The sequence below is a fragment of the Pseudophryne corroboree genome, chromosome 6, assembly GCF_028390025.1.
Source record: "Pseudophryne corroboree isolate aPseCor3 chromosome 6, aPseCor3.hap2, whole genome shotgun sequence".
Classification (NCBI taxonomy): domain Eukaryota; kingdom Metazoa; phylum Chordata; class Amphibia; order Anura; family Myobatrachidae; genus Pseudophryne; species Pseudophryne corroboree.
This window is the reverse complement of record NC_086449.1, coordinates 79,714,187-79,730,814: the sequence shown is the minus strand read 5'-3', so window position 1 is coordinate 79,730,814 and position 16,628 is coordinate 79,714,187. Positions and strand designations below refer to the sequence as shown.

The following is a 16,628-nucleotide window of genomic DNA, read 5'->3' as shown; positions in this document are numbered from 1 at the left end:
ATCTGGTGGACCATTATGCAATAGGTAGCATCTATCCTTGTGTATCTATGCCTATTTCCCTATAGATTGTAAGCTTGCGAGCAGGGCCTTCCTACCTCTATGTCTGTCTGTTTTTACCCGGTTTTGTTCTATTACTGTTGTTCTAATTGTAAAGCGCAACGGAATATGCTGCGGTATATAAGAAACTGTAAATAAATAAATAAATAACACAGTGCCGATATGTGTGTGTGTGATGGTGGGGGAGGGAGGGGGGTTACCGCACATGCATTGCACCACACAATGTCCTCAGGATGGATACAACCGTATTGGACAAGGTCTAGAAGGTGTCAGTAGCAAATAAGTACATTTTGTGTTCTATGCTTCCAACAGATACAGGCACAACGCAGAGTGAGAAAAGAAGCCAGGGATGCAAGTGGGTCAATACCTAAATTAACCAGTAGAGGGAGCCGCCTGCCATCATTCCACTAACAACTGATACTCGTCCAAGTCAGAGAGAGCCTGTGAGAATTATCCAGCAAGTTTGAACGGGATCCGGCATTTAGGTCAACAGCACTTAGGTCGACACTCATTAGGTCGACCACTATTGGTCGACATGGTCAATAGGTTGACTTGGTCACTATGTTGACATGGCAAAGGTCGACATTAGTTTTTCATTTTTTTTTTTTACTTCTTCATACTGTACGATCCACATGGACTATGATTGGGAATAGTAATCTGTGCCAGAAGCATGGCGAGCGAAGCAAGCCATGCGAGGGGATATGGTGCACTAATTGGGGTTCCCAGTCACTTTACGAAGAAAACGCCACCAAAAAAACATTTAAAAAAACTTGTGTCGACTTATTTCAGCTGTAGACCTAGTCACTGTCGACCAATAGTGGTCGACCTAATGACTGTCGAACCTATGATCCACACCCATTTGAACACCCATCAGACTCTGGTTTGCGGACATAGAGCATGCAGAAAACTTTAGTCAGCCTAGTCGCTGATACTTTGATTTATATGTTGGAAGCTTCTGTAATTACCTCTACATAGTTCATATATAATTTACATGTGTTCTTTCCATACTGAAACAACCCTCTGATTCCAGGCCAAAATTGCTGTATGACTGGATCTTACAGCCCCATTAAACACTTTCTATGCATGTCACATTCCCTCATGTAACAAATTCCTACTTCCCTATAGAATGTGAGCTTGCAAGCAGGGCCCTCCTACCTCTGTATCTGTTATTACCTAGTCTCATTTATTACTGCAGCCCAAATTGTAAAGCACAACAGAATATGCTGGCGCAATATACACTATAATAAATACATATTGGGCCATAGTTAGCACACACCTGGCATCCCACTCCAGTATTACCATAACAAGCCACGTGTTAGGAACTTAAACAATTTCCAGTCATCCTCCCTCAAGACAATTTATCCCTGAATTCAATTTAGAGGGTGGAACAGAGGCAATGTATTATACAGAAACAGTCTTAGGGGTATATTCAATTTAGTGCAAGGAAAGTAGGAACCTCCCATGATGAGCTGCACAGACTTCTGGGTATTACGGTACAGGAAACCGCTCATGTTTAGGGAACTAGGAGAAATAAGCGATGTTCTTTCCCATGCGACATAACACTAAACTGAATCTCCCTCTAAAAACATAAAGTATGATATGAGCACAGTAATGTAGGACCAGACTTGTGATCGACAATAATCAAATGCACTAAATCTACCATTTGGGGGGACATAAGAGAAAACTAGTAAGCAGTTAGACGACAGCCAACAGTGTCACTACAAATCCAAGCATGCACTGCCAACTCTGCACTGTAGATAAAGTAGTAACGTTGTGTCACAATGAGAAAGTGGTATCGCAGCGGAAGCACAATCACCTGCTCCTCCGGCGCTCCCCTCTCCTCTCCGGCTTCATCCAGCTCATACTGCTGCCGGCCCAGAGCCCTCTGGCGCTGTCTCTGCCGCTCAGCGGTAATAGGAGTGTACGCTGTGCTCAGTTTCTGCCACCTGTTTGGAGAAAGAGGTCACTATTTCCATGGTACCGGGCTTCCACCAGGTGTTGGTGTTTGATGGTAAGCTCTGCTGAGCAGGATCCACCATTCCAAATGGTTCTTAGACTACAATATAACAGGAAGAAGCCTTCCCTCTAATGATTTCTCTCCCCCTTCTTGTATGGGAATCCTCTGTATATTAGTGTGTAAGTCACACAGCATAGGCCCCTTTATTACAAATGATACTACACCCCCCTGGCTTGTATCAGACCTAGTAACATTAGAGTGTGAGCTCTGGAGCACAGGTATGTTTTTTCCTTGTGTCCCTGTGGTTCCTCGGCATATTACAGTTTCCTACGCTCAGCGATTCCATCCCCCATTACAGTATGTCCATGTCAGTATATGTGGTGCACAAGATCTGTGGGACATAAAATGGGCCACTTACCTCCGCTGCACAATCACCCAGTCGTGAGTATAAACCTTTAACGCATCACGGACACGGACATCCAGCTTTCTATGAGAGAGCACAAGAGCAGGGGTAAGGGAGGAGAGAAGCCAAAAGTGCTTACAGCTCTGGAGTGTATTTGGGAGATATTACAACCGGAAAATATATTTATAGATCCCCCCTCCACCCATACTGATAGTCAAGCCAGAACATAGACATCCTGACTTCATTCAGGGGTGTAAAAAAATAAAATATAAACTATTGTCACTCAGCCCCCTCCCTTGGTCGCCCAACACCATCTCACCCCTCCCTTGGTCATCCAGCACCCACTCACCCCTCCCGTGGCCGCCAAGCACCCACTCACCCCTCCCGTGGCTGCCAAGCGCCCACTGACCCCTCCCGTGGCCACCCAGTACCCACTCACTTCTCCAGTGGTCATCTAGCACCCACTCACCCCTCCAATGGTCGTCCAGCATTCACTCACCCCTGCTGTTGTCATCCAGCACCTACTCACCCTGCCGTGGTCGCCCAGCAACCCACCCACTCCCCCTGCCGTGGTCGCCCAGCAACCCACCCACTCCCCCTGCCGTGGTCGCCCTGCACCCACTCACCCCTCTCGTGGCTGCCAAGCGCCCACTGACCCCTCCCGTGACCACCCAGTACCCACTCACTCCTCCAGTGGTCATCTAGCACCCACTCACCCCTCCAATGGTTGTCCAGCATCCACTCACCCCTGCTGTTGTCATCCAGCACCTACTCACCCTGCCGTGGTCGCCCAGCACCCACCCACTCCCCCTGCCGTGGTCGCCCTGCACCCACTCACCCCTCTCATGGTTGCCCAGCACCCACTCACCCCTCTCGTGGTTGCCCAGCACCCACTCACCCCTCTCGTGGTTGCCCAGCACCCACTCACCCCTCTCGTGGTTGCCCAGCACCCACTCACCCCTCTCGTGGTTGCCCAGCACCCACTCACCCCTCTCGTGGTTGCCCAGCACCCACTCACCCCTCTCGTGGTTGCCCAGCACCCACTCACCCCTCTCGTGGTTGCCCAGCACCCACTCACCCCTCTCATGGTTGCCCAGCACCCACTCACCCCTCTCGTGGTTGCCCAGCACCCACTCACCCCTCCTCTGGCGCTGCCGGTTCCAGAGTGCGACATTCTCTTGGATCATACAAGATCTCAATGTCATCGGGAGGGAAGTCGTACAAATCTCTCAGTGCTTCACATTCTGAATTCGGGGGGTGGCTCACAATGTAACCCTCATAGTCCAGAGGCTCTACTACGTCTGTCAACGGGATCTGTAATAAGATGGGAAGAGTGAGAGACTAATGCAAACAGCAAATACAGGTCATGAATAGAAATAGAATGAAAAGGTTAAACAAAAAAAAGGAAAATATAAATCACGTGAATAATACAAAACACATAAAAATATCTGTGTATCTGTGAGGAGTGGGACATATAACATGGGAGATGTATTGGAAGATTGGTGCTGGAACTCACAGATTGCTGGCTCCCTCCTCGTTTCTTGGAAAGCTGCGGAGATCCCCCATACTCCCTGGAGACCTGCTTCCGAACCTCGGATGCCACCGTCCTGAAACAGGGAAAGTGAGGGTCTTACATATTTGTACAAAAAGAGCGGAAATCTGTGTATTGTGCAGCACCCAAACCGGACAGTATATAGCCAATTATTGGGAATGGCTTATCTATTAGGGTGCGTGGTTTTACACAATACAGGTATAATCATCACACCACTCACACAGCCCAATAACAGCCATATGTGGTGTAATACACAATACACAAGAATACAGGTATAATTACCACACCGCTGACACATCCCAATAATAGCCATAAGTGGTGTAATATACAATACACAAGAATATTGGTATAACCACCATACCACTCACACAACCCAATAACAGCCATATGTGGTGTCATATACAATATACAAGAATACAGATATAACCACCATACCGCTGACAAATCCCAATAACAGCCATATGTGGTGTAATATACAGTATATAAGCACGCAGTGTCGGCGCAGAGACATAACTAGCGATATTACGGCATAACCCTACCAGTGTGGCCGCTTATCATGTGACCACACTTATGATCATCAGTGTGTGGAAGATAAGGTTTATATGTAAAAAGTATATAACCCCATTACTTTCTATAACACTTCTCCAGTGGTCTTATGAAGAAATACAAGTACAGCCTCGGCTATGTCCAGGCAAGCTTCCGTTCTATAAATACTCTGAGCGTTGCTTCTTCCAGGCCTGTGCCTCGCAGCGAGAAACACTAGGAAGCCGCATTTACCATATCTGCACCTGGCCATTCCTACAGATATATGCTCACAGGCGTTTCGGAGGATCTCTCTTTAAAATCCTATTAAAAGGGAAGGATAAGAATTTCAGGAGGTTGCCTAGAGAGTTCTAGCACCCCAAATACATGCAACAATAAAGGGTCTGTATTGTCACAGCCTAAATCATTACCTGACAAAGCGATTAGAGACAGTCATTTCTGCTTGATTACACTGGAGGGTTGTTTTTGTGTCTATTTAAAACACTCTCCCCTACTTCACATACCTTCTGTGCCCCGCATCTCTCGCTGTGTAATGCAGGAGATAGATGTCTGCAGGCCGCGGTAACGAGGGCGACGGAACAATAGAGGTCAGGCAACCCTCACGCACAGGAACCTGAACAATGGCTGCCATCAAGTTAAACTAAACATTGCCTTACCCAGCAACGGTCACTGCCTTGCTGTAAGGGGCACGCAATGGTGCCACACTCCAACGCACATACATCAGGTCACAAGAGAAATCCAATTCGGTGAGGATTTATTTTTTTGTGTTAAATGTGCAAAGTAGACTTTAAGGGTATATTTATGAGTTTCTCTACAAAAAGCATCTTCTCTAACAGCAGTACCCCTGGAGAGCTAGAATTTCATATCAGTGGACTCTTTGTCGGGTTTCAGAATGACAATAAAGGTTGGCACAGAGTATTTAAGGCAGGATAGGTAAATAAAGCTCCTGAGACGCAATAGCGGCATTACTTAGATGCAAGACTAAGATGGGGCAAAGTTTTCAGATGAAGGTCCAGGTGGCTCGTGCCTTAGAAGCCAGGAGACCTAATGATCACAGGCAGCACCTTGTCTGTTCTCCAGGTACTAATGAGGTTTAGTCCTTGGACAGTGTAGGAAGACAACCTCATATTAAGGCCGCCATGCTGTCTGCTGTAGGACTCACAGAAGCGGCACAGGTTAGGAGAGAGTGCCAGGTCCTGAGGGTAATGTATGTGTATGATTATGGGAAGAACTAGGGACTCATTTTCTAGGCAGTGCAATAACAGATTTATTCTTGATTTACATGAAGCATTTTCATTTTCTTATGGCCTTTTCCAATTTATCCATCACAGGAGATGCCGATGTCCCTCTGGCTGTTGAAACAGGATAGGAGATTGCGGCCTGGGTTCCTTCCAGTGAGGTGATAATGGATGGACTATCTATAAAATGTTTGCTTTCTCTTATATCTGGATCCATGCTGAATCGGGTGACCGTGGAGGATGGTTTATGGCAAGTAATGGTGGAGTGGGGATCAGGTGCGGAGCTGGAGGGAGACGTAGCTGCCTAAAACTTCTACAATGGTTTTATGCACAGATTTTGCGGCGGATGATAGTCATCAAACTGCCGTTATGCCGGTCTCCCTGTCATGCCATTACACCTGCATTCCCGCCATACTGTGGGCAGACTACTGCACTGGGCAGAAGCGGTAATCCTCGGCAAGTAAGTGCCAGGTATTTATAGAAGTAGTACAGCCACACATTTAGTCTATGTAGAGTCCGAAGCTGGTGGTACTCTGTAGGATAAGTGTCATTATTATTCTTTATTTATATGCCGCGCTGCCACAAGGGTTCCACAGCGCCTAACAAAGTGCATAAACATACGAGCAGAATAAAAAATAGTGACTTAGAAACACAGAATTTGACTTGGCACATCTAGTCCGCCCTTATTTAACCATATTGTTACCTCAAACCCTCTTATTTGATCCTTATCTCTTTGTAAGGATATCCTTATGTCTATCCCAAGCATGTTTAAATTGCTCTGCTGTCTTAGTAGTGTATGAATTAGGTCCGTTTTTTCTTTTCGCATATCCAAAAAAACTTGACTTTTCGTTATTCTTAGGGCAAATGGTGATTCGCCCTTCTCAATAGCAGGGCCGTTTTTTCTCCTAGGCGAAAAATTCAGCAAGAGTGAAAAACATGTGGATCGGCGAATCCACATTTTCTGATCTGCGTAGGTAAAAATACAGGCTTTTGCAGATTTTGAGGCATTTTTCACTACCTTTTCTATGAAGTGATTTTTCCTCACATTTCCCCTGACTCGGTCTCCCTCCAGTTCCAGTGAATATCCTCGTGTTCTAATACTTCTCTTCATTTGAAGAATGTTTCCCTCCTGGACCTTGGTAAAACCCTTGATATATGTGAAAGTTTCTATTATGTCCTCCCTTTCCCTTCTCTGCTCCAAACTATACATATTGAGTTTTTTTTGTCTTTCTGGGTAAGTTCTGTGATGTAGGTTTGGCGCCATTTTAGTTGCCCTTCTTTGTACACTCTCTAAAATATCCTTCTGACGATATGGCTTCCAGAACTAAACTCCCAGGGCGGGATGTACTTATCAGTGATCGCGGGCCATCACAACGATGCTAATCGCATATGTATTAACATATGCGATTAGTAGCGCAATGCGATGCCAGGGGTGCCCTGCGATCTCCGATGGTCCCGAAAAGAGGGTTTGCGGCGGCCTCAGTCACCTCCCAGGACATGACGTGTGCTGGGAGTCCGTGGGCTCCTCCTCCCAGCAGCTGGAACGAGACAAGGCTGTGATGCGGGGGATCCTGGAGCCGAAGAAGCAGGCTGCCTGCCAGGACACAGGTGCGGGGAAAAGGAGGGGGGGGGGGTCTGCTTTAGCGTCAGGTTGCGGAAAGAAGCCCATAGGCTTCTATAGGGTATCGCCATAAAAAGATGGCAATACCCTCTGCTGCGATATGTGGGCGGCCGGGTCTTCGTGCATTTGAAAAAAAAAACCATGAAAAGGTGGTTTTTTTCCCGCATTTTTCCCTTAGTACATCCCGCCCCTGATGAGGCCGTACCAATAACCTATACTGTGTCATTATTACTTCTCTCTTTCTGCTGCTGATTCCTCTCACAATGCAGCCAAGTATCTCTCTTCCTCATTGCTTTGTTATATTGCTTACCTAAATCCCTTTCCTCCTCAGTAGTTTCCAGTATAGTGCCATTAATACTAGATTTAGCCTTTGGATTTTTGAGATCCAAGTGCATGATTTTGCATTTTTTGGAATTAAACTGTAATTGCCGCGTTCTTGACCAGTCTACCCAGATCATCAATCATTTGTTTTACCCCTCATGGAGTGTCTACCCTGTTGTATACCTTTGTGTCATCTGAAAAAAAAGCATACCGTATTTTTCGGACCATAAGACGCACCTAGTTTTTAGAGTAGGAAAACTGGAAAAAAAATATTCTGAACCAAATAGTGTAATAAAATATTTAATAAACTATAACAGAATAGCATTTGAACCATGTAAAGTGAACAGCACTCAACAGTGGCATTAAGAACCATTATCACTGTCATTAACAAATGGAGAGTTTCCATGCTCCTTAGCATATTTTACTACCTCTAGTTTAAAAGGAATTATGCTAGCCTTTTCTGCTTTATCATCCTTGCACTGCCTCCCTAGTTTTCACTGACCTCTAAGAGATATTTCCAGTTCTGTGTGATTTCTCAGACTCAAGGATTCTGTACAGTGCAGCCTTCTGTCAGAGCCAGCATACACACACACACACACCAGGGCCGAAACTAGGGGGGGGCTAGGGGGGCAGGTGACCTGGGCGCCGGATTGGAGGGGGCGCCAAGACCCCCAAACACCGCCGTGGCACTTTTAAACCCCCTTCTCCCGAGTGCCCAGCTCGGGGGGCGGGGTTTCGCGGAATGACGCGATTGCGTCGTGACATCACGGCGCAAACGCGTCATTCAACGAAACCCCGCCGGAGGAGGGAGAACTGAAGGGGGAGCCTGGAGCCGCGCAGACGAGGAGGGAGAGGCGGCTGAAGAGCGGCGAGAACCGCTTCAAATGTAAGTCAGCCCCTCTCCCTTCCTCTCTCTCTCTCTCTCTCCCTCCCTCTCCCCACCACCTGCCGTAATGTTTAAAATGGGGACCTGCTGTGCCTGCGTACTGTGTAAAATGGGGACCTGTGCCTGCGTACTGTGTAAAATGGGGACCTGTGCCAGCGTACTGTGTAAAATGGGGACCTGTGCCAGCGTACTGTGTAAAATGGGGACCTGTGCCAGCGTACTGTGTAAAATGGGGACCTGTGCCAGCGTACTGTGTAAAATGGGGACCTGTGCCTGCGTACTGTGTAAAATGGGGACCTGTGCCTGCGTACTGTGTAAAATGGGGACCTGTGCCAGCGTACTGTGTAAAATGGGGACCTGTGCCAGCGTACTGTGTAAAATGGGGACCTGTGCCAGCGTACTGTGTAAAATGGGGACCTGTGCCAGCGTACTGTGTAAAATGGGGACCTGTGCCAGCGTACTGTGTAAAATGGGGACCTGTGCCTGCGTACTGTGTAAAATGGGGACCTGTGCCTGCGTACTGTGTAAAATGGGGACCTGTGCCAGCGTACTGTGTAAAATGGGGACCTGTGCCAGCGTACTGTGTAAAATGGGGACCTGTGCCAGCGTACTGTGTAAAATGGGGACCTGTGCCAGCGTACTGTGTAAAATGGGGACCTGTGCCTGCGTACTGTGTAAAATGGGGACCTGTGCCTGCGTACTGTGTAAAATGGGGACCTGTGCCAGCGTACTGTGTAAAATGGGGACCTGTGCCAGCGTACTGTGTAAAATGGGGACCTGTGCCAGCGTACTGTGTAAAATGGGGACCTGTGCCAGCGTACTGTGTAAAATGGGGACCTGTGCCAGCGTACTGTGTAAAATGGGGACCTGTGCCTGCGTACTGTGTAAAATGGGGACCTGTGCCTGCGTACTGTGTAAAATGGGGACCTGTGCCTGCGTACTGTGTAAAATGGGGACCTGTGCCAGCGTACTGTGTAAAATGGGGACCTGTGCCTGCGTACTGTGTAAAATGGGGACCTGTGCCAGCGTACTGTGTAAAATGGGGACCTGTGCCAGCGTACTGTGTAAAATGGGGACCTGTGCCAGCGTACTGTGTAAAATGGGGACCTGTGCCAGCGTACTGTGTAAAATGGGGACACTTGCCAGCGTACTGTGTAAAATGGGGACCTGTGCCTGCGTACTGTGTAAAATGGGGACCTGTGCCTGCCGCAATGTGTAAAATGGGGACACTTGCCAGCGTACTGTGTAAAATGGGGACACTTGCCAGCTTACTGTGTAAAATGGGGACACTTTTTCCTGCCGCAATGTGTAAAATGGGGACACTTTTTCCTGCCGCAATGTGTAAAATGGGGACACTTTTTCCTGCCGCAATGTGTAAAATGGGGACACTTTTTCCTGCCGCAATGTGTAAAATGGGGACACTTTTTCCTGGATATGAAATTTATGTTAGAAAAGGCAGTTTTTCAGGTTAAAAAGTTCTGAAAGAGATATATATATATATATATATATATATATAATATTTTTATTCATTTATTTATTTATTTATTTTTTATTTTATTATTTTTATTCATTTATTGTAAAAATAAGAATTTACTTACCGATAATTCTATTTCTCGGAGTCCGTAGTGGATGCTGGGGTTCCTGAAAGGACCATGGGGAATAGCGGCTCCGCAGGAGACAGGGCACAAAAAGTAAAGCTTTAGGATCAGGTGGTGTGCACTGGCTCCTCCCCCTATGACCCTCCTCCAAGCCTCAGTTAGGTACTGTGCCCGGACGAGCGTACACAATAAGGAAGGATTTATGAATCCCGGGTAAGACTCATACCAGCCACACCAATCACACTGTACAACCTGTGATCTGAACCCAGTTAACAGTATGATAACAGCGGAGCCTCTGAAAGGATGGCTCACAACAATAATAACCCGATTTTTGTAACTATGTACAAGTAATGCAGATAATCCGCACTTGGGATGGGCGCCCAGCATCCACTACGGACTCCGAGAAATAGAATTATCGGTAAGTAAATTCTTATTTTCTCTATCGTCCTAGTGGATGCTGGGGTTCCTGAAAGGACCATGGGGATTATACCAAAGCTCCCAAACGGGCGGGAGAGTGCGGATGACTCTGCAGCACCGAATGAGAGAACTCCAGGTCCTCCTTAGCCAGGGTATCAAATTTGTAGGATTTTACAAACGTGTTTGCCCCTGACTAAATAGCCGCTCGGCAAAGTTGTAAAGCCGAGACCCCTCGGGCAGCCGCCCAAGATGAGCCCACCTTCCTTGTGGAATGGGCATTTACATATTTTGGCTGTGGCAGGCCTGCCACAGAATGTGCAAGCTGAATTGTATTACACATCCAACTAGCAAAAGTCTGCTTAAAAGCAAGAGCACCCAGTTTGTTGGGTGCATACAGGATAACAGCAAGTCAGTTTTCCTGACTCCAGCCGTCCTGGAACCTATATTTTCAGGGCCCTGACCACATCTAGCAACTTGGAGTCCTCCAAGTCCCTAGTAGGCGCAAGACACCACAATAAGCTGGTTCAGGTGAAACACTGACACCACCTTAGGGAGAGAACTGGGGACGAGTCCGCAGCTCTGCCCTGTCCGAATGGACAAACAGATATGGGCTTTTTTGAGAAAAAAAACACCAATTTGACACTCGCCTGGTCCAGGCCAGGTCCAAGAGCATGTTCACTTTTCATGTGAGATGCTTCAAATCCACAGATTTGACTGGTTTTAAACCAATGTGTTTTGAGGAATCCCAGAACTACGTTGAGATCCCACAGTGCCACTGGAGGCACAAAAGGGGGTTGTATATGCAATACTCCCTTGACAAACTTCTGGACTTCAGGAACTGAAGCCAATTCTTTCTGGAAGAAAAATCGACAGGGCCGAAATTTGAACCTTAATGGACCCCAATTTGAGGCCCATAGACACTCCTGTTTGCAAGAAATGCAGGAATCGACCGAGTTGAAATTTCTTCGTGGGGCCTTCCTGGCCTCACACCACGCAACATATTTTCGCCACATGTGGTGATAATGTTGTGCGGTCACCTCCTTTCTGGCTTTGACCAGGGTAGGAATGACCTCTTCCTGAATGCCTTTTCCCTTAGGATCCGGCGTTCCACCGCCATGCCGTCAAACGCAGCTGCGGTAAGTCTTGGAACAGACACGGTACTTGCTGAAACAAGTCCCTTCTTAGCGGCAGAGGCCATAAGTCCTCTGTGAGCATCTCTTGAAGTTCCGGGTACCAAGTCCTACTTGGCCAATCCGGAGCCATGAGTATAGTTCTTACTCCTCTACGTCTTATAATTCTCAGTACCTTAGGTATGAAAAGCAGAGGATGGAACACATACACCGACTGGTACACCCACGGTGTTACCAGAACGTCCACAGCTATTGCCTGAGGGTCTCTTAACCTGGCGCAATACCTGTCCCGTTTTTTGTTCAGACGGGACGCCATCATGTCCACCTTTGGTAATTCCCAACGGTTTACAATTATGTGGAAAACTTCCCCATGAAGTTCCCACTCTGCCGGGTGGAGGTCGTGCCTACTGAGGAAGTCTGCTTCCCAGTTTCCATTCCCGGAATGAAACACTGCTGACAGTGCTATCACATGATTTTCCGCCCAGCGAAAAGTCCTTGCAGTTTTTGCCACTGCCCTCCTGCTTCTTGTGCCGCCCTGTCTATTTACGTGGGCGACTGCCGTGATGTTTTATCCCACTGGATCAATACCGGCTGACCTTGAAGCAGAGGTCTTGCTAAGCTTAGAGCATTATAAATTTACCCTTAGCTATATTTATGTGGAGAAAAATCTCCAGACTTGATCACACTCCCTGGAAATTTTTTCCTTGTGTGACTGCTCCCCAGCCTCTCGGGCTGGCCTCCGTGGTCACCAACATCCAAAACTGAATGCCGAATCTGCGGCCCTCTAGAAGATGAGCACTCTGTAACCACCACAGGAGAGACACCCTTGTCCTTGGATATAGGGTTATCCGCTGATGCATCTGAAGATGCGATCCGGACCATTTGTCCAGCAGATCCCACTGAAAAGTTCTTGCATGAAATCTGCCGACTGGAATTGCTTCGAAGGAAGTCACCATTTTTTTACCATGGCCCTTGTGCAATGATGCACTGATTTTAGGAGGTTCCTGACTAGCTCGGATAACTCCCTGGCTTTCTCTTCCGGGAGAAACACCTTTTTCTGGACTGTGTCCAGAATCATCCCTAAGCACAGGAGACTTGTTGTCGGGATCAGCTGCGATTTTGGAATATTTAGAATCCACCCCTGCTGTTGTAACAGTATCCGAGATAGTGCTACTCCGACCTCCAACTGTTCCCTGGACTTTGCCCTTATCAGGAGATCGTCCAAGTAAGGGATAATTAAGACGCCTTTTCTTCGAAGAAGAACCATCATTTCGGCCATTACCTTGGTAAAGACCCGGGGTGCCGTAGACAATCCAAACGGCAGCGTCTGAAACTGATAGTGACAGTTCTGTACCACGAACCTGAGGTACCCTTAGTGATAAGGGCAAATTTGGGACATGGAGGTAAGCATCCCTGATGTCTCGGGACACCAGATAGTCCCCTTCTTCCCGGTTCGTTATCACTGCTCTGAGTGACTCCATCTTGATTTGAACCTTTGTAAGTGTTCAAATTTTTTTAGATTTAGAATAGGTCTCACCTAGCCTTCTGGCTTCAGTACCACAATATAGTGTGGAATAATACCCCTTTTCTTGTTGTAGGAGGGGTAATTTAATTATCACCTGCTGGGAATACAGCTCGTGAATTTTTTTTTTTTTTTTTTTTTTCCCATACTGCCTCCTTGTCGGAGGGAGACCTTGGTAAAGCAGACTTCAGGAGCCTGCGCAGGGGAAACGTCTCGACATTCCAAACTGTACCCCGGGGATACTACTTGTAGGATCCAGGGGTCCTGTACGGTCTCAGCGTCATGCTGAGAGCTTGTCAGAAGCGGTGGAACGCTTCTGTTCCTGGGAATGGGCTGCCTGCTGCAGTCTTCTTCCCTTTCCTCTATCCCTGGGCAGATATGACTCTTATAGGGACGAAAGGACTGAAGCTGAAAAGACGGTGTCTTTTTCTGCAGAGATGTGACTTAGGGTAAAAACGGTGGATTTTCCAGCAGTTGCCGTGGCCACCAGGTCCGATGGACCGACCCCAAATAACTCCTCTTCCTTTATACGGCAATACACCTTTGTGCCGTTTGGAATCTGCATCACCTGACCACTGTCGTGTCCATAAACATCTTCTGGCAGATATGGACATCGCACTTACTCTTGATGCCAGAGTGCAAATATCCCTCTGTGCATCTCGCATATATAGAAATACATCCTTTAAATGCTCTATATTTTTAGTCAGGGAATCCGACCAAGCCACCCCAGCTCTGCACATCCAGGCTGAGGCGATCGCTGGTCGCAGTATAACACCAGTATGTGTGTATATACTTTTTATGATATTTTTCCAGCCTCCTGTCAGCTGGCTCCTTGAGGACGGCCCTATCTATAGACGGTACCGCCACTTGTTCTGATAAGCGAGTGAGCGCCTTATCCACCCTAAGGGGTGTTTCCCAACGCGCCCTAACTTCTGGCGGGAAAGGGTATACCGCCCATATTTTCTATCGGGGGGAACCCACGCATCATCACACACTTCATTTAATTTATCTGATTCAGGAAAAACTACGGTAGTTTTTTCACATCCCACATAATACCCTCTTTTGTGGTACTTGTAGTATCAGAAATATGTAACACCTCCTTCATTGCCCTTAACGTGTGGCCCTAATAAGGAATACGTTTGTTTATTCACCGTCGACACTGGATTCAGTGTCCCTGTCTGTGTCTGTGTCGACCGACTAAAGTAAACGGGCGTTTTAAAACCCCTGACGGTGTTTTTGAGACGTCTGGACCGGTACTAATTGTTTGTCGGCCGTCTCATGTCGTCAACCGACCTTGGCGCGTGTTGACATTATCACGTAATTCCCTAAATAAGCCATCCATTCCGGTGTCGACTCCCTAGAGAGTGACATCACCATTACAGGCAATTGCTCCGCCTCCTCACCAACATCATCCTCATACATGTCGACACACACGTACCGACACACAGCACACACACAGGGAATGCTCTGATAGAGGACAGGACCCACTAGCCCTTTGGAGAGACAGAGGGAGAGTTTGCCAGCACACACCAAAAACGCTATAATTATATAGGGACAACCTTATATAAGTGTTTTCCCTTATAGCATCTTTTTTATATATTTCTAACGCCAAATTAGTGCCCCCCCTCTCTGTTTTAACCCTGTTTCTGTAGTGCAGTGCAGGGGAGAGCCTGGGAGCCTTCCCTCCAGCCTTTCTGTGAGGGAAAATGGCGCTGTGTGCTGAGGAGATAGGCCCCGCCCCTTTTTCGGCGGCCTCGTCTCCCGCTCTTAACGGATTCTGGCAGGGGTTAAATATCTCCATATAGCCCCCGGAGGCTATATGTGAGGTATTTTTAGCCAAAAAAGGTTTTCATTTGCCTCCCAGGGCGCCCCCCTCCCAGCGCCCTGCACCCTCAGTGACTGCCGTGTGAAGTGTGCTGAGAGGAAAATGGCGCACAGCTGCAGTGCTGTGCGCTACCTTAAGAAGACTGAGGAGTCTTCTGCCGCCGATTCTGGACCTCTTCTCGTTTCAGCACCTGCAAGGGGGCCGGCGGCGAGGCTCCGGTGACCATCCAGGCTGTACCTGTGATCGTCCCTCTGGAGCTAATGTCCAGTAGCCAAGAAGCCAATCCATCCTGCACGCAGGTGAGTTCACTTCTTCTCCCCTAAGTCCCTCGTTGCAGTGATCCTGTTGCCAGCAGGACTCGCTGTAAAATAAAAAACCTAAGCTAAACTTTTCTAAGCAGCTCTTTAGGAGAGCCACCTAGATTGCACCCTTCTCGGCCGGGCACAAAAATCTAACTGAGGCTTGGAGGAGGGTCATAGGGGGAGGAGCCAGTGCACACCACCTGATCCTACAGCTTTACTTTTTGTGCCCTGTCTCCTGCGGAGCCGCTATTCCCCATGGTCCTTTCAGGAACCCCAGCATCCACTAGGACGATAGAGAAATATATTTTTTTTTTGCGGGGGGGGGGGGGGGGGGGGGTGTCAAATGACTACCTTGCCCCGGGTGACAGAAATCCTAGTTTCGGCCCTGCACACACACACATCAGAGCCAGCATACACATAGACACACACACACCCACACATATTGTAGACAGTACCTGTGGTTCCCCGCGTCCAGGCTCTCAGCTAACGCTGCCCGCGGTGCACTCCTGAGGAGGGAGGAGGTGTGGGGGAGCGGGGGGAGTCACATGATGCCGGCTCTGCTGTTGGGCTCTGAGATGCAGCGCGCTCTGCTAATGATGGCGCAGCAGCAGCATCCAGGACCCGCCGCTACCCGCAAACTCCATCTGCACTGGCTCTTATTCGCTCCATAAGACGCACATACTTTTCCCCCCACATTTTTGGGGAGAAAAAGTGCGTCTTATGGTCCGAAAAATACGGTACTTTCCCTTCAATACCATTTACAGTACAATACATTGCAGGACAAGATAATGGTATACAGACATTGCTGCATCAGTGGTCATAACAATTAAATAAGAATCAGGGTGGCAGAAACCAAGTGCTAGGTGGCATTGTAGGGAGTGTGGTATAGATAATAGTACAAGTAACAGACGGAAAAGCACATGAGGGGAGAGGGCCCTGCTCGTGAGAGCTTGCATTCTATAGGGGAGGGGCAGACAGAGATGCAAAGGCGCTCCCTATCAGCTTCTAACCAATACAGAACAGCAACAGACAGGAGGCGCTCCCTATCAGCTTCTAACCAATACAGAACAGCAACAGACAGGAGGCGCTCCCTATCAGCTTCTAACCAATACAGAACAGCAACAGACAGGAGGCGCTCCCTATCAGCTTCTAACCAATACAGAACAGCAACAGACAGGAGGCGCTCCCTATCAGCTTCTAATCAATACAGAACAGCAACGGAAAGGAGACGCTCCCTATCAGCTTCTAACCAATAT

The 16,628-nt window shown here is 47.9% G+C and overlaps 1 protein-coding gene across 7 annotated transcripts in view; it reads right to left on the bottom strand.

Annotated features, from left to right (window-relative positions):
• Window positions 1-16,628, bottom strand: part of DOCK6 (dedicator of cytokinesis 6) — a 164,264-nt gene that overhangs the window by 107,041 nt on the left and 40,595 nt on the right. For all 7 annotated transcript variants that reach the window (XM_063931275.1, XM_063931274.1, XM_063931276.1 and 4 more), the window contains exons 2-5: window positions 3,934-4,024; window positions 3,556-3,731; window positions 2,433-2,501; window positions 1,874-2,003 (exon numbers count right to left, since the gene is read on the bottom strand). In XM_063931275.1, coding sequence (XP_063787345.1) covers window positions 1,874-2,003; window positions 2,433-2,501; window positions 3,556-3,731; window positions 3,934-4,024 — 466 coding nt within the window. The remainder of the gene's footprint in view (window positions 1-1,873; window positions 2,004-2,432; window positions 2,502-3,555; window positions 3,732-3,933; window positions 4,025-16,628) is intronic.